Source organism: Drosophila novamexicana, unplaced genomic scaffold (genome assembly GCF_003285875.2).
Source record: "Drosophila novamexicana strain 15010-1031.04,08,12 unplaced genomic scaffold, DnovRS2.1 tig00000485-arrow-pilon, whole genome shotgun sequence".
Lineage (NCBI taxonomy): Eukaryota > Metazoa > Arthropoda > Insecta > Diptera > Drosophilidae > Drosophila > Drosophila novamexicana.
Genome location: NW_020824808.1, coordinates 3,426,144 through 3,449,218, shown reverse-complemented (window position 1 = coordinate 3,449,218; position 23,075 = coordinate 3,426,144). Strand labels below are relative to the sequence as shown.

Here is a 23,075-nt window from a genome sequence, read left to right as displayed (position 1 = left end):
TCTTTATGCAGTTGCGCCAGCGCCTTGTTGCATCGATTTATTTTATTTATTTATTGCAATTGTTTCTTTTTTTTTAAACAATTTCTGCGCTGCTTGCTTGCTGTTGTGAAAAAGTATTGATTTTGGCTGGCAATCGCATATGTTTTGCGCCCTGAGGGTGGGCTATGAATTTTTGTTTGCAGGCGCCAGCGCCATATTGTACAGTTTGGCAAGCACTGCGCATGCGCTCTCTTATCAGCTGCCTGCAAAATGTAAACAAAGCCAAATTTTTTAGAGGTAAACTTTGTGGTCTTCTCATTTAGTCAATTAATATGTTACACTTGAGCTTACAACTGAACTAGCTAGTTGTCTACTTTAATCCCAATATTTCAGCTGACCATCCCAGCCGGCAGTAACTAGTTTGCTGGCCTCATGCGGATGCCATAGTGCACTGATGCAGACGCCGTCGTGCGCCTGCCATTTCTTGTACATTTTCGTCGTCTTCCAGTCCCATATATAGCACTTCCCATCGCCATCGCCCGACACCAAGTAGCTCATGTCCGGCGAAAAGTCTAGCTGGCAGGCATAACCAGAGACCATGTGTCCAGTGAAGGTCTTCTTGCGATTCATTTTGAAGCGATTCAAGGCGGAGAATATCACGATTTTGTTGTCCAACGATTGACAGGCCATCCATTTCCCATTGGGCGCCAGCGTGACTGCAGGCATGGAATGCATCGTAGGATCAGCAATGTACTTCATGTCCACGGGTATGTCCCATTCCCAGATGCGCATGGATTTGTCATCTGAGGTAGTCACAAATCTACGATTATCATCCACAAAGGTAATTGTGCTGACAGAGCCCAAATGACGATCATATTCCTGCACAATATCGCCACTTCGCGTGTCCCACTGTGGAATAGGTTAAACTTTATTACAATAACTTTGATGAGCAACGGCTTAACTTACGCAAATGATCTTTTTGTCAGAGGTGCCGGCCACAAAGAGATGCTGCTTGCTGTTGTCCGGATGAAACTTAACGCAGAAGGGCATTTTGCGTGTAGTAAAGCGCGAGACGACATCGCCCGTCTCCGCATCCCATAGTTTTATATAGCGATCATACGAGGCAGACAGAAAATGTGAGCCCTTGTTGTTCCACGCAATATCTTTAATGGCCTGCCGATGGCCTGAGAACGTACGCACGCAACGTCGATCGCCATAAACCTCCCACAGCTTGACACGACAATCCATGGAGCCGGAGAGTAGCAAATGCGCCGTCTTAGGAAACCAGCGTATAGACGAGATGCCTTTGTTGTGACCCGTCCAGGTGTGTATGTGTGCCTTGGGCAGAAAGCATTTTGGCGGCGGCGCATTCGAGCGCAAATTGACGCCCAGATCGTGTGGTGCGTGTAGGTATGAGCGTCCCTGGTAATCGTAAGCATCCTTGACTGCAATACAAATACAAGAAAAATATTAATATATCATTTAAAAAGATGTTACCCATTCAAAAAGAACTCCGACTTATTCAAATAAATAAATATATGCAGCTATTGCCGGCTAACTCACTGTGCAACGTGGACTTTTCTTCGAGCGGCTTGTCCTCGGGTATGCGTCCGCGTTTGTGCCGCTTGGAGAGCAGCTCATCCAACTCGGCGCGTTCTTGTTCATTTGGCTTGGCAACGCTTACCTCATTCTCGAACTTGCCCCATGGCCCCAGGAAACCCTCCACATCTTCTGGATTATCATTTTTCTCTTGTTTGCGCATTTTTTTTGGCTTGGGCGCCTCAAATACCGTTTTGCCATTGTCATCATATGCGGATTGCAAGTCACCCACGTAGGACTGTCCATCGGCAGCCTCATCCACTGTGGGATCTAAGGCGTAGCCATAGGTGTGGAACGTGCGTCGCTGATTCTCAAATTCAAATGCATTAATGTGTGCCTTCTCCACATAGCCAGCAAGCGTGTTGCGCGGCGCCCGTTGCTGCATGGTCAAATCTGGATGCTCTGGGCCCTGAACTGGCGCATACATCTCATCGTAGCGTGGATTGTAGGTGACTTCCTTAAGCGTTGGATCTAGCGTTCGCGCAACGGCTGCCGCTCCCATCGGCACTACTTCGGGCGCCGCACAAACTGCCAGCGCTGTGGACAGCGAATGCGTTTTATCCACCGGCTGTAAATGCGCGGGCAACTCTTTCTTGCCTTGCACTGCATCCTTGCCTTGCTCGTGGTCCGATTCACCCTCGGAGGAGCTGCCGTAGGATTGCAGTCCCAGCATGTTCATCTAAAGACTGCGCACAAATTCCGTGTACTTGTTGACAAAATGCTGCAAATATAAAACCACTAAACTGTACAAAATGAAAACAAAAACGTTTATAGAAATTTCCATCAAGGTGGCGTTTCTAATTTAGTTACTTTTTCGTTGTGACTGGCAAATTTGGGAATGCCAACTAATTCAGAAAGCAGGTATAACTAAATACGTAAAATAATCAACTGGTTGCCCAAATCAGGAGAACAAAGCTTTATTTCTACGTTAAATGATAAGTTTATATTTAATTTACATTTTTTAAATTGAATTCAAAATAAATTTGCAAAACAACAAACTTGTGTCATACGGGAATGTTATCGAATATTCATATGCGATCTATCGATAAACGTATATCCAGCTGTTTAGCAATGTGTAACTTTTTAATGTGAACGGCAAAATCGTGGACTGCAACACGTGCGCGTTTGTTTTATTCCAAGTTTTTTGATATATATCTGTTTTAAAACCGCAATTCGTTAAAATGTCGATTAGAGAAAAGCTTCTTATGAAAAAAATTGTCAAGCGCGAGAAAATGAAGAAGGAGCTCTCCCAGAAAAAAGGCAAAGCCAAGCAGGCAGTGCCGGAACCGCCAGCCGCAAAGTCAGGCAAGAACCAACCCAAAAAGCAGAAGCGACCTGTGGAAGCTGAAGGTGTGTGAAAACATGCAGCTTTTAATAATATATAATAAAACATCTAACGCTTAGCAGATGACTTGGATGATGATTTTCAAGAGCAGCCCCAGCTCAAAGGAAAGAAACGCCAGCAGCAGAAAAAGAAGCCACAAATCGAGGTGGCAAACTCTGATTCGGACTCGGAATTAGATGAACAGGAGGAGGCCGAGAGCGGTAGTGCGTCAGGGGAAGATGATGAGGACGACGAGGAGATAGATAGTGAAGGTATACTAATAATTTGGCTTAGCAGAAAGTGATTAATTTTGGTTTAAGGATGATTCAAAGGCGAATTTGATTTTCACCAGAGCAGCGAGTTAATGCTGTTAAGTGGAAGCATGAGATACACTTGAAAAATAACTGAAAAACATAATTAATGCATTAGATTAGCTAATAGAAAATCCTTGTTAATTGTTATCATAACACTTGCAGCTGCCGACTCACCCGATTCAGAGGAGGACACACCGGTGCCGGCCAAGAAATCCAAGCAACAGCCTAAAGCAGTCAAAAAGGCTGCCACAACAAATGGCAAAGCTACAGAAGATGACACGCCCTTTACCGTGGAATCCTCATTGTCCGCATTGGATCAACGAGATTCCGATGATCGCAGCTTTGCTTCACTCAAAGGCGCCGTCTCTGAGGCCACATTGCAAGCCATTGCCGAGATGGGCTTCTCCGAGATGACTGAAATTCAGGCCAAGTCCTTGACGCCACTGCTGAAGGGTCGGGATTTGGTGGGCGCTGCCCAAACGGGCTCAGGCAAAACGCTTGCGTTCCTTATACCTGCCGTGGAATTGATCAACAAGCTGCGTTTTATGCCGCGCAACGGCACGGGCGTCATTATTATCTCGCCCACACGCGAGCTGTCCATGCAAACGTTTGGCGTGCTCAAGGAGCTGATGGCACATCATCATCACACCTATGGCTTGGTCATGGGTGGCTCCAATCGTCAGGTGGAGAGCGAAAAGCTGGGCAAAGGCATTAACATTCTGGTGGCCACGCCTGGTCGTCTGTTGGATCATCTGCAAAATTCACCGGATTTCCTATACAAAAACTTGCAGTGTTTGATTATTGATGAGGTGGATCGCATATTGGAAATTGGTTTCGAGGAGGAACTGAAGCAGATCATCAATTTGTTGCCAAGTAAGTGAAGAATTTCGCGTAATGGTGACAGGCTCCTGATATACATTGTCCTCTTTTCTCTGTAGAACGCCGCCAGACAATGTTGTTTTCGGCCACACAGACGGAACGCATCGATGCGCTTTCCAAGCTGGCGCTGAAAAAGGAGCCGATCTATGTGGGCGTGCACGATAACCAAGAGACGGCTACCGTTGAGGGCCTCGAGCAAGGTTACATTGTTTGCCCATCGGAGAAGCGTTTGCTGGTGCTCTTTACGTTCCTAAAAAAGAATCGCAAGAAGAAGGTCATGGTTTTCTTTTCCTCGTGCATGTCGGTCAAGTATCATCACGAGCTCTTCAACTACATCGATCTACCGGTCACTTCCATTCATGGGAAACAGAAGCAGACGAAACGCACCTCGACCTTCTTCCAATTTTGTAATGCCGAGTCGGGCATTCTGCTCTGCACGGATGTGGCGGCACGTGGTCTAGATATACCGCAAGTCGATTGGATTGTACAGTACGATCCGCCAGATGATCCACGCGAGTATATTCATCGTGTGGGTCGTACGGCACGAGGCTCAGGCACTTCGGGACATGCTCTGCTAATGCTAAGACCCGAGGAATTGGGCTTCTTGCGTTATCTGAAGGCAGCCAAGGTGCCGCTCAATGAATTTGAGTTTTCCTGGCAAAAGATTGCAGATATACAACTGCAGGTAAGCCCTATAGCTATATATACTATATACAAATTATCATAATATCCTCTTTATATTTAGCTAGAGAAATTGATAGCGAAAAACTATTTCCTTAATCAGTCAGCCAAGGAGGCCTTCAAGTCGTATGTACGCGCCTATGACTCGCATCAGCTAAAACAAATATTCAATGTGAACACACTGGACTTGCAGGCGGTTTCCAAAAGCTTTGGCTTTCTGGTGCCGCCTGTGGTTGACCTCAAAGTAGGCGCTGCCAAGCGAGAGCGGCCCGAGAAGCGTGTGGGTGGCGGCGGTTTTGGCTACTATAAACAAATGAACGACAGCGGTGCCAAGCAGCGCCACTTTAAGCAGGTCAATCGGGATCAGGCCAAGAAGTTTATGCGTTAATTCTTTAGCCTTAAGTATAAACCATTGTCTTTTATATAACATTATATACATTGTTGACATATGTATGTGTAGCGAATGTGAATAAGTGTCTTCATTTCACAACTAATTTTGCATCATTATTTAAATTCAAACCAAAAGGCGCCCACACGGATGTGGCGTTTGCCATATTTGTGTGTTGTTTATTTCACATATTTATTGTCTCCGCTCCAGTCGCCAGACTTTTGCGAAAACAAAGTATTTGGCGAATCGAGCCCAATATGGCAACTGTTTTTTTTTTTTGGTAAATTTTATTTCTATATAAATTGTTTCAGTTTATTGACGGTCAGATCGACTCAAACTGTTACAGTTTGGCATGCAAGTCGTCCAGATCTTATTCAATTGAGCAATGCGTCGCCCACAAATGCTGCCATCAATTGAAATAGCATTGAGGAGCTGTAAACAATTTTCTAATAAAACCCGTTTAACCCACAACACCCACTTCACAGCCATAGCCACTCGCTGTCCAAAAGACAGCATCAAGAAATTAATGCGCTGCCTAATCAAACCAGCCAGCCAGGCATGGATAGCAACAAATTAATAGTTGTTTTTCAGGCCTGCGCCTAGGCGTGGGCGTGGGCGTTTTAAATGCCGAAAACACACGAATACGCCCCCCACATTAGTTGGTAACATGCAACTAAAGCCAGCGAGCCAGCACTTGCTACAGCGCAGCTAATCAAGCCAACACATGTTTGTGAATGAAATCAAGTTAAGGCTGAAGCTAATGCTAATGCTAATGCTGATGCTGATGCTGATGCTGGTAGCAGCTTCGAAATTCATTCATGAGGCTGTGTCGCTGAATGCATCAGTGCAAGCTTGTTTCATAAGCTAGTGCATATTAAAACAAGAGAGTGCTTAGGCTAAATGTGGCCAACTGGCATACACCCTCAGGAAGTGGCTTCTTCTTTACTTCACATTTACAAAATTAAATTCTTGAGTAACTTCTTTTAGATAAATATATTCATTTTAAAATATTCAGGTCTTTAAAATGGTGCACCTAAAAGCAAAGTCCAACATTTTTTTTAAGCTTTAGGGAAAGTAAATCTGAAATATTCTTGATCTGTGTATAATACAAAATCTCCTATTTCATAAGATTCGAGATCAAGTCTCACAGTTAGACGGCCAGGATTATATAGACTCTATATAAATACAATATATGTGGAGCTTATGGACTAATGCTGGCTCAATATACCCCTGCAACAACATACCCGTTTTACTCAATTTTAATAATTAGAGAGTATACAAAAAATAATTTTTTTATGAATGAAAATTCATTTGTCGCTGGTTGCTTTGCTTTTAATATAAATAAATGTTACTATTTCCAATTGATGCAAATAATTTTACTTTAAAAAATAGTTAATACAATGAAAACGGGCTTCATTCATAAGCTTGTATATGAGTGTGTTGTGTTCTCTTAGTTTAGTTGACTTTAGTTAAGAGTTGAGGGTCTACTTATATTACAAAAATATTAAAAAATAACTATTAACTATTCTTATTCAAATGAAGTTAAATGTCTCAATTTGCTGAGAGAAAAGTTCATTAATATGTCAAAAACTAATGTAAATACTTGCTTTCTGATGTATCCATGCTAAATGTGAGATCTGTTTGGTTGACAATTTTTGATATATGCCAAGCTTTTAACAATATTCATACATTTCTTAAAATAATTCATACATATGTTTATATACATTATCGTTTTTATATAAGCAATGACAATGTTCATCAAAGTAACTAACTTTCTATGTATTTAAAAAAAATGTCATTAGTCGGTTAACAATATAATCAGAAAAAGTTACCTAATAAGCTCTGATCAAATGGTATATCATTCTCATATTAAATTCCTATTCGGCTGGCTAACGTTTCAATTCAGCAACGACTCTCGTCTACCTGGGCTGAGCAGGTGTGTGGGCGTTGCAGCTGGTTTTATTTGGCTCACTCTGTGGTGGCGCCTACGCAACAGTTGTATGCGTAATGAAAAGCCCACAGCAGGCTGTTTAATGGCCAACAACTTGGCTTTTAACCAATATGCCGCTGCTAATTGTACAAGGGGCGGGCAGCTTGTGTGTCAATTGCAAATTGTCCGAAAAAGCAAGTGTATCATTTTGTCGGCTAACATCAAAGCAGGTGCCATTAATGCGAATAATCACCAAAAAAATGTCCAATCAAAAGGGCGAGTGCTGCACGCGCACATTTAAGGATGTTGTAGTGCGAAATATGGCTAACAGAGATGTTGGTAAATTTGCACTGTGGGCAGAAATAGGAGACTTCAACTAAATTTTAGGGGGATATACAAACCGTTTCATTCAAATGTCAAGAATACTAGTTGACTTCTATCAGTACGTACAGTGTCAAGAGATGTTGGAAATTATAATTCGCATTAGGATTGAATAATATTTCTAGTTATGGTTAAACATATAAAATATAATGTATATCCAGCTAGCGGGAGGGTAAGGCCTCACCTTACCCACCTTTAATCGATCGGGGTTTAATTTGGTAACATATTTCAGAAATATGAAGGAAACAGATCAAACTGGAGACCCACAGGGTTAGGGTCTTTCTTGAGTGTGAAACATATCAGGAAAGACAGATTGTAATAGACTCTCAATCTCAATGCTTAAGTTTAAATCAACCTGGTTAAATAAAGTTGTATTAGAGTTGTGATGTTTCTACCGAACTTCTATGCATTTGCCGCACTGTAACCGGGTCGTTTGACAATCTGTTGCCCAGACAACTGCCTAAAATTTAGCTGGCTCTGCCTCTGGTTTTTGGGCTATCCGGCTCTGGGTGCTGTTTCGAACAATTGAAATGCATTTTTAACGCAATTTTCCTCGTGTGTGTGTGTGTGTGTGTGAGTGTGTGTGTGTGTGTGTGCGTGTGTGTGTGTGTGTGTGCGTGTGTGTGTGTGTGTGTGTGTGTGAAAATCATTGGCACAAAATTATTGAACAATTTGAATAGTATGCAGCTTGACAGCGTTTGTTTTCTGGGGCCCACATTTTCAAATTGAGAGTGCTACCAAAATGGCCCACATCCAAAGCCCTACAGCTTAACGGCCCACGAATGAAATGATGTAGTTTTTACTTTTTATCGAGTGGATCTAGTTGTGTGCGCATGTGTGTAGGTGTCAACAGCAAAATAGGCTTTGCTGGCTGTAAATCGAAAGCCTATAATAATACAATGTCTAAATCTGACACAGATATTCACAGTGGCAATAAAATGTATAATGTGACTATATAATGCTCGGCACCGGCCCACACACACGCACACACACACACACACACGCACACACGCACACACTCACACACTGCTGACCATGCCAAGGTGCAGACGATGTTGTTGGTCAGGTCGTCGGTGGTGGTGGGCGCCTGCTTTCCACTTCCACTGATTGAAAACTTTCACGTTTCTTTTAAGTGCATGCGGGTGCTGTATGTGTAAAGCGGTTGCTGGTGATGGCTTTTTGCGGAATACACGGAAGCCTGGCGCAAAACATACACAAAATGCCGCAACTGAAACGCATTTGCAATGGAAAGTAAAAGTTGTTGCCGTCCAGGGACGCTTATATGGTGCGTTGCTGCCATCGCATGCGAATTCCAATTTTTTCCCACATACATTTAACTATTTGAGCATTCTGGCTCATAGGCAAGTTTTACACCAACATTTGGCTTTTTGGCTGCACAATTTCTATCTAGTACGGATACGGGAGTAATTTGCATAGACTTTTGGCCAAATGCCCACATATCTGACAATGCGTTGTATTCTTTTCTAATCGCATTCGTCGTTGCCTTCTAACAATTTCCGTACGTAATTAATGCCTCCACTCGCATTGTTTTTTCCATAATTCAAATTGACGCCAACGCGCCAAATATGCCTTAACAAGCGAGTGCAAGCGAGATGGCTGATGTTAACAGCGCATGATTGACAGGCTTAGAGCTGCCACCTAACAGAAACTGTTTGGTTAAAGAACCAATGCCCCATTTTTGGCCCATTAAAAGGGCTAAAACAGAAAAGTATATATTTATTCAATCAATTTCTTTATGTTTGATTTCATATTTATATAAATAGGTCGATTTTAAGCTAACATTCTTAATTAAACCAAACAGCTGCGCATTAGGTTTTCTGTGGCAACGCTGGTAAATGATCTTCAATGCTGTTAAGCCGCTGTTATACTCAAAATGGCATGCTGGCTCTCTTCTTTTCGTTTTCTTTCGTTAATGCGCTTTGCGTTCAGTTTCTTTTTCTCTGTCTTTGCGTGCGGTTCAGTTGTAGAAGTAGGAAGAATCGTTCAAGTAGAGGCGAGATCCGTGCGTTTTCCTTTTACCCGACTCGAATACATTTTATATAAACAAAAAAAGGAATTCTTAAATATTAAATATATGAACTGTGCAACAAATGCAAATGTATGCAACTTTTAAAACAATATTATTGTGAAACATGCTGAAAGCAACCACCACACAAAATGGACAACAACAACAAATAAATCATAATCAGCAGCAACAGTAAATTGTGCATATTTCATGCGAAATTTTCAACCTTTTCATTTAAAATCATAATAATTGGTTGCTGTTCTTTCTGCCAATAAGCAAGTAGAGCAAATCGAGCATTCAAAATCTATGAAGTTTTGCTTACGAATTTCTCATCAATGCTGCTGCAAATAAGAAATATGTTAATTTGCATATAAAAATTAATTTCTTTTCTGTTGTACTTGGGGCTGCTGCAGCCACAGAATGAGAATGACAGAGAGAGAGAGAGAGAAAGAGAGCGAACGAATAGCAGCTATTTTGACATTCTGCTTTCATTCATCTCCGTTGCTCACGATTACGCTCACAAACACATGCACAGTCTTATACAAATTAACTGTCGCTGTGTGTTCGTGTGTGTGTATATGAGTGCTGGCAAAACGGAGACGGCGACTGCGCCGTCTGTCTGCTCTTCCTCTTACCGATCAGAGGCAGCCGCACTGCTGCGTTGAGGAATTTTTCTGTCTTCATTTTCGAGTTGCTCTCCCGCTGCTGCTGCGCTGCCACCGTCGTTGTGGTTGTTTTCGTTTGTTTCTTCAAAGAATTTTTGGGTGGAGTTGTTTTCAATCTGTTTCTATTATTAATGAAAATTCAGCTCGTAACAAAAACCATTTTGTGTATTTTATTTAGAAGTAACTTTTAAACTCGAAACACCAACAAGAAATCAAAGCGAGTTACGGGAACAGAAAAAAAAAATAAAATAAAAGAAAATAGCCTTTTGTTTAGCAATTGTGCAATACGTTAAAAAAGCCAAGCGAAAGCAGAACATAGAGAAACTGTCGAAAAAATTTAATACGCATCATAAAAGAATCTCGGCAACAGCAACAATCTCGGCAACAATATTGTGCAACACAAAGTAAACAATTGTAAAAGCTTTAACAAAAACACACTCGCCCACACACACACATATATACACACTCGCACACAACAACAAAATGAGTGTATGCGAGAACAAGACCGTTGTGCAACAGCAGTTGCAACAACAGGCCGCCGCTGCTGTTGCGGCTGCCGCAGCCGCCGCAGTTGCTCAGCAGCAACAACAACAGCCCACGCAAGTGGTGCCACAGCCGCAGCACATGACGCCCCAACAACAACAACAGAGCACACAAAGCATTGCCGACTATTTGGCCCAATTGCTAAAGGATCGCAAACAGTTGGCCGCATTTCCAAATGTCTTTACGCATGTGGAACGCCTGCTGGATGAAGGTAAGTGATAAGTGAAACAGAAATTTAAACTAAAATCGATACACGCATTCAAATACATATACATATATATTTACTAAATCCCCTTGGTGAGCTGAGTACGCAAACTTTAAGGTTTGGTAATCGACAATTAAAGCGTTCAGAAATTAAATGAATCATTAATTAATACAATTGATCAGTAATTGGACCTTATTACTATGTTTTTCCTTTAAGGGAACAGCTTTCATTATAACATCCGATACATTTTAAAGATCTATGTGAAAATCTATAAAAGTCGTATTTCGCCACTTATCCAAAACATTCACTTTCTGTAGCCCATTTTCCGAAATTTACTGATTTTAGGCAGTATTTTGAGCTTATCAAATAGATATATATATATGTTAAATGTATATACATGTGTTTGTATGTATATAATATGCTCGCATCTCTTTTAATTGGGCGCCACCTTCAACTAAGCAACGCGCAACGCTCCCCCAATAAGCGCAACTTTGTTGTTCTCTTTGTTGCCTTCTATATTTAAAGTCTCTTCTGTGCCCTGATCTTGAGTTCATTCCACCTTGCGGAGAGCCCAACGTCAACGCTGCCAACGCTGTCATTTGTTTGTTATTTTTAGTTACTTCCCTTTTGTGTGCCACTTCGTTGTTGTCTCCGTTCTTTCATTCTCCGTCTCTTCCTTTCTCTCTTCAAAGAGCCAGCGCTGTTTGTTGTGTTTCTCTCCTCTTCGTCTGCTTTGCCTGCTGCTTCTCATCATCAACGGGACCCCCACTCATGTTTATGGATGCAGCCGTGCTAGGAGCCTTGATCACTTCCGAATCTCAAAAACTGTTGCATTTGCGCAAAATGTATCTAAATATGCGTGAAACTGTTTATTTATCTGGGTTTGAACGAGGCGCGCCCGTTTGGGCGTACTGGCTGACCGCATGCCTCTGCCTGCCGTTACCCACGCGTTTGCCTCCGAAGGGCAAATACTCTCCGGAGAATCAACAAAAAAGAGCCGAAAATCAACACAACGGCAGTCAACAAGGCGCTGCCAGGGGGCGTGGCACACAGGACCACAAAAATACAACTGTGCGGCGACTACCTGGATGCTCGCAGCTCGCCAGTGTTGCCAGTTTCGCTTTTTTTTCAGTCAAATCTGGCCGTTTTTGAGAGTGAGATTGCGGGAATCATTTCAAACGTGTTTTTTTCCACTTTTATACCATATACGAAAGACTACAAAATAATGAAAGTCAAAACATGCCTAAATATCATAAATATCAGTTCCTAGTATGTTATGTTACTAAAGGATTTATAGTCGCTGCACTCTTTTCAAGGATTCTGCAACATTGGATACAGATTTATTTTATATTTCTTTAGTCATATATTGTCAATAAAAGATATTTCAAATTAATTAACAAGTTAAGGAACGCATTGTAGGAGTATAATTTAATTTCTTGGTTTTATCTTCCGCCGGAACCTCTGCGTTAGGAGAGTATCTTTGATTAGATAATGACAGCGCCCATATTTTGATTATGGTTTTGCAAAATTAAATGTTGCTCCTTTAATCCTTCTTTATCCGTAAACCTAGCTTTATTTCAGCTTCTCAAAAGTTGGCAACACTGCAGCCCGCAGCACGTTTGCTTCGGTCAGAAACGCTTGATTTGGTTCAAGTTGTTGTTGTTTTTGTTTGCTCAACATCTGTTGGCCATATGCATATACATATATGTATGTGCATGTATATGTGTGCCGTATGAGTCGCCGCTTGGTAATGACAAAATTATGTTGCACAGATACAGATACACATACATGGATACACAGAGCTAATGTACGTGCGTTGCAAACTAGTTTTTTGTCTACAAATTGTATTTGCCAAAAGCAAAGCGTTGACAATTTGTAAAACTCGTTCGACCAGCTACAAGAAAATGTGTATGAATTTGATTTGTTTTTGGTTTTGTTTTCGTTTTTACCTGCTTGCCGCCACCCACCCGCTTCTGGCACGCTCATCAGCAGCAGCTGTGGGAGTTGGGCGTGAAGTAGAACTGCATGCCCGACTTATGCGATTACAACCGGACTCGGAGTAGGCTTGCGGTTTGCTCCGTTAACAGCTTGAGACTTCTTAACTTTCTGCTAGAAGTTGGCCTTTCTGTTATTCTTGCAACTTTCTCTATTTTCAATTCCTCTTGTCGCATCGTTGGGTTTTTATGTGCTTGCGGCAAAGTGTCTGCTGCCAACATGCGGGCTGCCCAACTTCCCTATCGAATAAAAAACCCCATATAACTATTAGTCATAAATGTTTTTGTTTTATTGTTAACAATTTTATGTGCACTTCATATTGAAATTGTTACTCATTAACAGATTCTGGTTTTCTGTACATGACCATAGTACAAAGTAGAGTATCCAAAATTGACAAAATTCTCTTCGGAACTGCGAATAACTGTTCATTCTTGTTTTTATTGGTTACAAAAAGTTTGCCTGTGCTGAAAACGAAATTTCAATTGCCATATGGGGATATTTTTGAATCATTTCTGTAGCAACCTGTTGGGCTCCCATTTGAATTGCATAAATATGTATAATGTGCTTGTGCCCCCACGGACATGCCCCCACACTTACACAATCGCACACACAGTCAGACACACTCGCACATATTGCATGAATATCTGAGTACTTTGTTCGGTTTTTTGTTATTTTTCATGTTTTCCTCTTTCTTATTTAGAATTTCTTATTTATTTATTTGCCGCTTGTTTTTATTGCCTTTATTCGCTCGTCGCTTTTGGCACTGCTGACATAAATTTCGTTGTTCACTTCGTTCTTTTTCTTTTTGTTGGGGGTAGTGACTCATGTCTAAAAAAAAAAAAAAATTTAACAAAATTAAGAAGCGCACAAAAGCTGAAGAAGATATTGTTCGGCGTTTATTGTATCTGTATCTGTTAGATACACATGACACATGCCGTCCAAGCACGTTTCTAGCGTATTTGTATCTTGATGCATGCCGAGCAATTCGCACAGTTGAAGTGTGCCTAGACTGTGGAAAGACGACGTCAACGACGGTGTGCACAGTGTGCACGGTGTGCTCGGATTACGGCGACGCAGTCCAAGCATAACTGCACGTACTATCTGCGAAATATGTATAAAGTATATATAGTTAATATATACACGAGAGTATCTTCCGCATGACGTCTGATGTTAACATTATGAAAATGCTGCAACGGCTGTATCTGTATCTGTTGCTAAAGCCGTAGCTGTGTATGTAGTTGAATGTGTATCCCATTGCTGTCTACATCAAAGCAGAACACAGCTGTAATCAAATTATTATTAAAAGGTGTTTTTTGGCCCACGCATTGGCCGAAATAAGCCCAACAACAACAACAACGATCAACTTAACATATCAAAAATGCTGTTGTTGCTCTTTCTTTGTATCTCTGGCACGCAACGCAGCGGCCGCGATCTTATAGATACACACACTATGTGTGTATCTTGCGTTGTGCATTTAAAAAATCAAATTACGTACGGACTACACCCGCTATACGGACTATAGCGCGCAAATGTTTATATAGTCACAGCTATATATATTTATATATATAACCTATATGCATGTATGCTTCAGCGTCTTGTGTATATATATATATATATGTATACCTACTTGGCATTTCTCTTTCAGATACATATACGCAGCAACATTTTCAGCGCTCGGCATTTTTTTTGTTTTTCATGAAAATTTGAAATGTGTTTCATTTCGTCTAATTTTAGATGATTGGAAATGGTTTCTAGCCTGTTGAGAAGTCGCCTTGGAATGCTCTGCTCTCTATTTGAGTGTTTTAGGGCGTTCTTTGCGTTTTAGATGGACGAGCATCCATATTAACTTGGCTTGGAATGCAAACAAAGCAATGCTAAAATGCATTATCAATCGAACGCTTCATCGAACGCTTCGCAAACAAATTAAATTTTAAATTAAAAACACAAAAAACAAAAAAAAAAAAAAACAAAATGCGCAATGAGCGCTTTTGAATTTCAATTTCAATCCCATATCACTCCGGTCTCAGGTCCGGGGCCCAGAGACAATGTTTATACGAGTAGTTGGGTTGACGTCGTGCTCATAAATTTGTTGACAATTGTTATGCGAAACGCGTGGGCACAGCTGGCAAACCCTCTAATAACCCCTCGCACTCTGCACCCAGCACCCAGCACCCGCAGCACATTGTTTGGTAGGTGAGGGGAGCTGTGAGGGGGTAACTCTCTCTACACGTCCCATTGCGTTTTTCAAATTCAATTAAAATCTCTTGTCATGGCGACCGTTGGCTGTTTTGATTTGTTGTTGTTTACGTTTATGCGTTTTATGTTGGCTAACTCGGCATTATGGGCGCTACCAAAAAAAGAATCAGCCAAGCGTTCGCCCATTGCAGTCGGAAGTTGACCATGGCCAGGAGCTGGCTGCATTTCATTATTGACCATTGAATAACTGTACCGCAAATGAAGCAATTGACCAGGTTTATAAACAATTGCATTCGCTAAATTTATTATATGATGAAAGGGCATTGCTCTATGCCGATCATTGATCACTGATCACCGATCACCGATCACTGAGCACTAAATGTTGACTGGCGAAAGTTGTAAGTTAAACTTTGATTGGTTTTGGCTCAACGGTTGGCTGGGCCTGATATGGAAAGTGGGTGTGAAAACGCAGACTGGCGATTTCCATTCCATGTTATCTTTAAGCGCAGTACATCCTTGTCTTTATCTGTATTTTCTGATATCTTTATCTTATGATAAAATCATCAAATGAGTTAAGTACTATTAAGTATTTGCAAAAATATTTTATACGAAATCAGATAACGAAGCATAAAGCATAAATCGTTATTCGAAAAGTTGTATTTAGCTCGGATTAGAATAATATTTTATTTGCAAATGATTCAATCGTTACAAAAATTAATCCTATTTGTTTTCAGTACGAGCCCAATATAAACAAAATAAATCAGTTAAGAGCTCGTCCGTCGCAGATATTTTAAACAGTCGCATTTCTTGTGTGCAAACATTTGCGAACCTTTTTTGAACAGTTTTAAAAGTCAATTAGCAAGTTTCAATTTTGTTTTGGTTTCATTTTGCTTTTAACTAACCGATGGAAGAATTCATAGAAATGCGCTCATCTAGGCAGCAGCTAAATATGATATCTCCAGCCAAGCACAAATGACTCAGCACATGGCACATGGCAATCCCGTAGATACAAATGTGAGTATCTGCAGCCTTCAATTAGCATTTTCAAGTGCCTGCCAGTTGGGTTAGCTGCCGCCTCCCTCGCGCCCCTAGATTGCGTCATTTTCATCTTGCATGACATTTGATACACACAACGTGCAACAAATTCAGAAAAGCGCAAAATAAAAGAATACGAAACACAAATTTTTGACAAAAATAGCTAAAAATGCTGAAAAGCTCGTAATTAAAATGTGTTTTGCATGCTCATGTTTCACACACGCACGCTTCACACACACACACACACACACACACGCACACACACTCAAACATTTGTTGACTCCATGCATGGCACGCGACTACCAGCAGCAGACTCCGCAGCAGGGGCAACATTGGCAGCCATGTGGCATTAGACAATTGCTTTAATATGCCGGCAGACAGTTGCCGCCGACGCCGCCAAGCCGCACAAATTGAACAATTTGATAACAAAGCGCAATACTTGAGAGCGCGAGATGCAAAAGGCAATAAATTTCGCTTTGAAGTTGTGCCATATGGTCGCATGGCCGCATGGCCGCAACTTCAACTTTAACTCGAACTCGCCTGCGTGTGCTCTCTGCCATAAATGGGAAGACGCTGCCACTTGAGCTGTGGCAAGTGAATCACTTTTATTGTGCAATGCCTATCGATTTTTATGGCCGATCAATTGGATTTTTCAATTGCCCCAAAAACGGGCAACTGTGTGTGTGGAGAATGAAAAATGCAAAGCCGAGCGGCTGACTATCATTCGAAATGCGGGCACAACCTCACACACACGCACACGCACACGCACACGCACACTCACACTCACCCCTGTTCGCAATATATTTACACTTATAGATCATTATATTGTTTGTGGCAAGGCGCAACAATAGAGTGACGTTCACTTGCCACGGCTGACAAAAACATGCTAAAGAATCTTAAGCGAATATGTCATAAGTTTGAATTAAACATGAATAGCGCTATATACATACATTTATTTATAGGAATTAAATGCGTCATGTACAAAACAAGAAATAGCGCCAGATTTAAGTTAATTGTTGGCTTTGTTGTTGCTGTCATTGGAAATGTTTAACAGCTATGTTAGCAGCGATATGTGTCTTGCAATATATATACGACGACAGCATGCAAATGTTTGTGGCAGATAATTAAAACGTGGCATAAACACAAATACTCTCACACACACGCACACACACGCAAGCTCTTGCTACAGCTACTTTTGTATCTTTGTATCTTTTGGCTGTCTGCAATTGAGAAATTTAGCAAAACAACGCGTATTTACTTGTGCAGCATGAATGAACGTTGTCACGTTGTTCTTCATGTATGTGTGTGCATGTAGTGTTGTGTGTTTGTGTGTGTGTGTGTTGACATTTTGGTGTATCTTTTGGGGCTGCCAGCCGTTTTAGTTTTGCGCTATTTTCGCATTAATGCGTCAACTAATTTCACGCACTTTTGTGCCGTTCAACTGTTTCGATTGAAAGTCTTCGGTAATTCCCAAAATTTCGCAACTGTCACGCCCACATGACGCCCTAATTGTTGCATTTGCCATCAGCTGTTTTATTTTGTTCGCCTGTGCGTGTGACTGTTTGCCGCGTTGCATGTTGTTGCTGCTGGCAATGCCTTTTGCCGTTTTGGTTGTTGTTTTTGAAATGGCATAAAAATTGAATGTCGTGCTGCCACGTTTTATTATTTTGTTCCTCTCTGCGTATGTGGGTTAAATGTCATTTCTTATGTGCAAACGTTATGTGCGTGGGCGCCACAATGCCATATGCGGCCACAAACGATCGGCAGGCCAAATACAATATTCAATATTTGATCAGTCTTTGAAAACTGTTATAATATAGACATTTAACAGCTATGGCGCGCTGTTGACATCATGGCTTTGTAATGTTACAAATTTAAAGAAAATAGTTTGCAGCTTTCATATTTGGTCAAGACTCTAGACTATTTCAATTAGTTTTTTTTCGCTTCTGTAAAAAGGCTGTTATTAACATTGCATTATGTTAACTTACAGATGTTAACAGTAATATTTACAGCTTATCCAACAGCAGTGCCAAAGTAAACCAGAACCAGAATCAGCATCAACTGCTGTTTCTATTTTTAAGTCAATTGCACAGGTTATACGAGATGCATCATCGTTAGCAGCAACAGCCGTGGCAGCCGCAGCTACATTGAGCAATGGCATTCAATTTCCGCTTCACTTTCAAATGCACAACTGCCCACTCTTGCGGGCCAGACTGCTGCCAACCCAAGGACATCTTGTGTCTTATCAGCGTAACTGACAGTTGGATGAATGTCATTGGCATATGCTGCGATGGCCATATAAACGAGTGCACTTGCATTTTCTAAAATGACAGTCAGGCCAAACGGGCTTTCGGCCAGCTCATGATGGGGACGTAGGCTTTTCCGGTTTTCCACGCACAAGCCCACACCAAAAATATTTCTTGTATTTTGTCAGACAAAGCGACAGCATAAATACAAATAATAAAAGACAGGTAAATAGTATACAAAGAAATAGGGAGACATCGTTGCCAGTTGTCGCAGCCGCCTTTTGACTAAAAATAAACTAAATACGTGGGCGCACAAAGGTGTTAAGAACAAGTTGCACAACGCTGAAAAGGAAACCTGCAATACTGAAATACATATAATAAATGCTAATAAATAGCTATATATACTATTGTTGCACAGGGTCGACTATGAGATACCCCGTGGCAGTTGATGAAATGTTAACAGGCTTGTGATGGCAATTAATTACATATAAATCAATTGAGCTATTTATTTCATTATGCTATTTGCATAGCCCAAACATTAGTTCTTAATCGTAAATTAATGTGTTAATTCCAGTTAAAATAGTTAACAGCGTGTAAAAAACACCCTATAGCTTAATTATACGCAGTACAACTAGATATATAAATAATAAAAAAAAGGCGGCAACTCTTTGACTTTTGTCTTGAAAACGAGTTGCTGTACACTTCAATTTTGGTCAAGCATATTATAATTATGCATATACATACAACTTTCAACGCTCAAGTACATACTTACCTACATACATGTGTTCATAAATAAATAAATAAATATGTATTTGGTTTTTGTACTTTCAGTAACAAAACAGATAGCTGTGACAGTGGGTAGGAGGACAAGTGGTAGGCAGTTAAGACTGGGCTCTCTGTAATAATTTATAGCAATAGCGAGAGCTCTTCATGTATTGTCTTTGGCTTTGGTTTGGGCCCTGTTGTTGCCACAATCGTATAACTGAGTGTATGTGTGTGGGGGGGCTCTGTGCGACGTGCGTCACGTTGCGTATGCGCGATAAACAACATTAATTATACGCCAAGTAAAAGGCAGCACGATCAAGTGACATGCTGCGTAGTCACAAGTAATGCATGGCCCATTTCAAGCGCTTAAGAGACGCCCACAGCTCATACATACTTATACATATACATATATAAATGTATTTATGTTATTTCGAAATAGGTTGGTCATGAATTTCGCTAGCCGTGTTTGTCTCGCTGCGATTTGTAAATAATTAAATTATAATTTAAACCAAATACAGACATTGTGTTCGCTAATTATAGTTAAATAACCATTTGTAGAAATATGAAAACATGACATAAGCGGCACGAATGCAACATTTCAGAGCTACTCCCAAATGACAAGTGCAGCTTTCACTCATAAACGTAAATTTACGATTTTTTCAACTAAACAAAATACCTACTCACAAGGCATGTGCTTACGCTTAAATGCTTAGGCATTCATAATCCTCTTTATAAATATTATTTTCATTTCCGCTGAACCTCGCGCAGCTTTCTTTAATCTAATAACAGCTGTAAGTTTTCACATAAAAATAAGTAAAAAAAAAAAAAAACAATGCGTATAGATATAAATAATAATTTTCCCAAATTCTTGGCGCTGATGATGGAACGCAGCTTGTAGAATGAAATGTTTATAGTTTATCCAAACTTTCGCAGTCTCATCGACTGCAACAATAATTTGGATATTTATTTAAAAAAATACAACGCCATTATTTGTGCATTAAAACCCATTTCAATATCCTGCAACATGGTTCCAATCAGGTAGTAAAATTCGCGTAGTATTGAAAAGTCTTTGTAATTTATCTAGGATAGAACACAAAAGGTCATGAACCTCGCGGTTCGTTTGGCCCGCACGTTCTCCGTCTCGCTCTTCATTCAACTCTGTGCGTGATTTGTGAGATATATCTTCTTCTTATTGTTGGTTGTTTGTTATTGTTGTTGTTGTTGTTGTCGTTGTTGTGGTCGTGGCCGGGCAGCGTCTGTTTATGTTCCACACACGTAGCAGGGGCTCCGGAAAAGTCATTCGGCTACTCCAGAAATAAACAAGCGCTGGCAGCGTGGCAACAGCCAGAGCATTTGCCTAGACAAGTCATATCCGAATGCTGCTGGGGCCTGACAGAAATTTTATCTTTTGGATTTGTTTAAAAATAGCTGGCGGGCAAAAACAAAAACCGAAAAAAATAACAAAAACCAAAAAAAATAACAAAAACTACAAAAAAAAAAAAAAAAAAAAAAAAAAAAAAAAAAATAGAAAAGAAAAGCCAAAATACAGAAAATCACAAAGTTTGAATACTGCTGCAAGCCATTTTCAGCCAAATTGTGGCCCCAACACGTGTTGATTGAGCTAAGTGGAAACCAAGTATTTGTTGAGTCTTTTCAAGCTAGGTAAATTGCCAGAAACTTTAACTATTTAAAGCCTCATTCTAGGATCATGTGAGGTCTTCATAACTTAGCGATTTATAGAACTTAGGGTAGTTTTAACAATGTTTTTTGCCCTCTATCAATTTTAGTGCTTTTAATAGCTTATCTAAAAAATTCTTAACCTGTACCTCTAGTACTGGGTTATCTGAAAACGCGCTGAATCTGGGTATCTACCTTTTGCCTTGCCCGATTTGAACTGGCCATAAATTACATTACGTATTAAACGAGTATTGTAAACCAAACAATCCAAAACCAAACCAAACCGAACCATTTGTGTTTTCAAGTAATCTTATCTCCAACTACCTGTCTTGTTCGTTTCAGGTGAGTGTTTGCTTAAGGACTTATCAGTAATGCGATAACAAAGTAGCTGCCCATTGGAAAATGCCGACTATTGTTGTATAATTGTTGAACAAAATGCCGTCGGTCCTCGGCAAAATCTAACCTGATTGGCTGAGTACACAAATTGTCTATTAGCTATACTATATGCTGTTCATTTTTAATTGGTTTAAGCAGCCATTGCTATGAGCATTGAGAACTTGAGCGAAGGGAAAATTAAACAGAGAGCTAGAAAAAGAGAGAGAGAGAGAGAGAGGGCACGACCGCTCATCGATATTGTCTGGCGTTGAGTTTTATGAGCTGTGCTATAAAATAAGCTCGGTTAATTGCTTTATAAAAATGGGTGCGCAGGGCACGGGATCGACTACCGTTTTGTACCCCGTACACATTGAATATAGGCAATATAGTTATAGGAGTTAAGCGCCGAGGTCTTTAGATCTTGCAGTAATGTTCGCCTGCATATTACGCATAGATGACAGAGACTTAAAGAACTATAGATACCGTGTATCATACGTAATGCAAGCGTGTTGCTCTCGTCTTTTTTAACTTCCTTATCCCAAAGTTTAGAAATCATTTTTGGCTAATGTACATATTTGATTAGCGAAAGATAAAGCCCAGTGTGTAGGGGCGAGTCTGTTTTCGTATATATTGATATGTTATCGATTGTAAATGTGTGTTATGAAGCTGCGTACAGGGAATATTTTAGGCGAGCATGCACCGACTTGTTCATGTGACTAACAGGCCGACTGGCTAACTGCCTGATTGAAAGTAGCCTCTCGGGGGGCCTTAAGCTAGCAATTTATGCACTTTACTTGTCACCGCCATGTGCCGGACTCGAGCTATTTGCTGAAAAGGTTTTTCAATAGAACCCTAACGCCCACGCCCACGCCCACGCCCCGCTCTGTTACCTTCATTGTATGAATCTTAATTAATTTTGAAATATTGACATAATACGCAAAACGATTCGTTGAGACGCGTCGTGACGGTTTTATTTTATTTTTTTCCTCTCCTTTGGTTCGGTTTGCTTTTGACTCAGCTCAGCTCGTCTTGAATTGACTCGGTTTGGTTCGGGGTGTGGCTTCCTGCCTTTCATCTTGCTGGGTCGTGCGATTCATTAAGAGTAAGTTTTTTTGTGCGGCCATGGCCTCAAGATTTTCCACAATTTCACAAATTAACGCATTTAATGCATTTTCACTTCGCTTCGGTGCGTTTTTTTTTTTTTGTTTGTTTTTTTTTTGGGGGTTTTTGGGTTTGGGTTTTTCTTGCTTATGTGACGGCATTTGGTATGAAATTGCGCACATGGGAACTGTTTGATTTGCGGCCAATTTTCGCTTGGCTCGATGCCTTGCGCCACTTTGCCCGCAACAAGCACAACAACAAAAACCACAACAACAACCACTGTTAAACTGTGTACAACGACATTTGCAACGTTTTTTGGCAATGACAAGTTGCAGAAAAAAGTTTTTTTTTTTTTCTTTTGGAAAAATTGGCTTACAATTTACGAACTTGTTTGCAATTTTCGAACATGTTTCGTTTGCCGTTTTGTTGCAATTACAGCCAGTTTTGAGCGTTGAGCTTATAGTAAACAACGATTTGCCAGTTCATATAGTGTTCATTTTTAAAATACATACATCTTTATATGAGACACATCAGGTGAGCCTTAATGAGTGTGTGAAATCTTGGTTCTTTCACTCAATAGTAATTAATTAGTTAATGCGTATTTCGAATATCGTTTACCAAAATTGTATATTTATTTAATGTCACTATTACCCGGAATAGGCTGTGTTTTTCTATTTCATCTATTTCTTAACAATGTGAAACATTCTCAAATTTCGACAACACAAATACTGGTCAAGTACGCGGACCTGGCTTGGATTTCAAGGGCGTCGC

At 40.6% G+C, this 23,075-nt stretch overlaps 3 protein-coding genes and 1 long non-coding RNA gene across 14 annotated transcripts in view; 2 read left to right on the top strand and 2 right to left on the bottom strand.

Annotated features, from left to right (window-relative positions):
• Positions 1-276: 276 nt before the first annotated feature.
• On the bottom strand, positions 277-2,379 carry LOC115761244 (pre-mRNA-processing factor 17). The gene is made up of 3 exons (XM_030702940.1): positions 1,543-2,379; positions 946-1,424; positions 277-888 (listed from the first exon to the last, which is right to left on the bottom strand). Exons 1-3 carry the CDS (start codon positions 2,255-2,257, stop codon positions 355-357), a joined length of 1,728 nt encoding a protein of 575 aa, XP_030558800.1. The 5' UTR covers positions 2,258-2,379; the 3' UTR covers positions 277-354.
• Positions 2,380-2,505: 126 nt separating this feature from the next.
• LOC115761243 (probable ATP-dependent RNA helicase pitchoune) lies at positions 2,506-5,263 on the top strand. 2 transcript variants are annotated; one of them, XM_030702938.1, is made up of 5 exons: positions 2,506-2,928; positions 2,983-3,174; positions 3,379-4,089; positions 4,155-4,780; positions 4,841-5,263. In XM_030702938.1, the coding sequence occupies exons 1-5, from the start codon at positions 2,760-2,762 to the stop codon at positions 5,162-5,164; spliced, it is 2,022 nt and encodes a 673-aa protein (XP_030558798.1). In that variant the 5' UTR covers positions 2,506-2,759; the 3' UTR covers positions 5,165-5,263. The 2 variants fall into 2 exon arrangements, with proteins under 2 accessions (XP_030558798.1, XP_030558799.1); XM_030702939.1 differs by having other exon boundaries at positions 2,986-3,174; positions 4,841-5,262.
• Positions 5,264-9,444: 4,181 nt separating this feature from the next.
• The window catches only part of LOC115761791 (protein held out wings), a 39,776-nt gene continuing 26,145 nt past the window's right edge, over positions 9,445-23,075 (top strand). For 5 of the 10 annotated variants that reach the window (XR_004017772.1, XR_004017771.1, XM_030703727.1 and 2 more), the window contains exons 1-2: positions 9,447-9,594; positions 10,345-10,920. Coding sequence is in view for 8 of the 10 variants with exons in the window: in XM_030703727.1 (XP_030559587.1) it covers positions 10,650-10,920 (271 nt within the window). In the remaining 2 variants the exon portion in view is untranslated. Of the gene's footprint in view, positions 9,595-10,344; positions 10,921-23,075 lie in introns of all 10 variants that reach the window. The other 5 variants (XM_030703729.1, XM_030703728.1, XM_030703731.1 and 2 more) reach the window with 3 other exon arrangements.
• On the bottom strand, positions 13,197-14,648 carry LOC115761793. The gene is made up of 3 exons (XR_004017773.1): positions 14,537-14,648; positions 13,507-13,737; positions 13,197-13,431 (listed from the first exon to the last, which is right to left on the bottom strand). It is a non-coding gene; the product is annotated as an uncharacterized LOC115761793 (long non-coding RNA).

What these genes read in the sequence shown, in the direction of transcription:
- LOC115761243 (XM_030702938.1), top strand. Translation starts at nt 2,760, where the DNA reads ATGTCGATTAGAGAAAAGCTTCTTATGAAAAAAATTGTCAAGCGCGAG. An exon ending in GCGACCTGTGGAAGCTGAAG is followed by an intron (nt 2,929 to 2,982) that starts GTGTGTGAAAAC and finishes TCTAACGCTTAG; the next exon opens with CAGATGACTTGGATGATGAT. An exon ending in GATCATCAATTTGTTGCCAA is followed by an intron (nt 4,090 to 4,154) that starts GTAAGTGAAGAA and finishes TTTTCTCTGTAG; the next exon opens with AACGCCGCCAGACAATGTTG.
- LOC115761244 (XM_030702940.1), bottom strand. Translation starts at nt 2,257, where the DNA reads ATGAACATGCTGGGACTGCAATCCTACGGCAGCTCCTCCGAGGGTGAA. An exon ending in AGAAAAGTCCACGTTGCACA is followed by an intron (nt 1,425 to 1,542) that starts GTGAGTTAGCCG and finishes TTTGTATTGCAG; the next exon opens with TCAAGGATGCTTACGATTAC. An exon ending in CTGACAAAAAGATCATTTGC is followed by an intron (nt 889 to 945) that starts GTAAGTTAAGCC and finishes CCTATTCCACAG; the next exon opens with TGGGACACGCGAAGTGGCGA.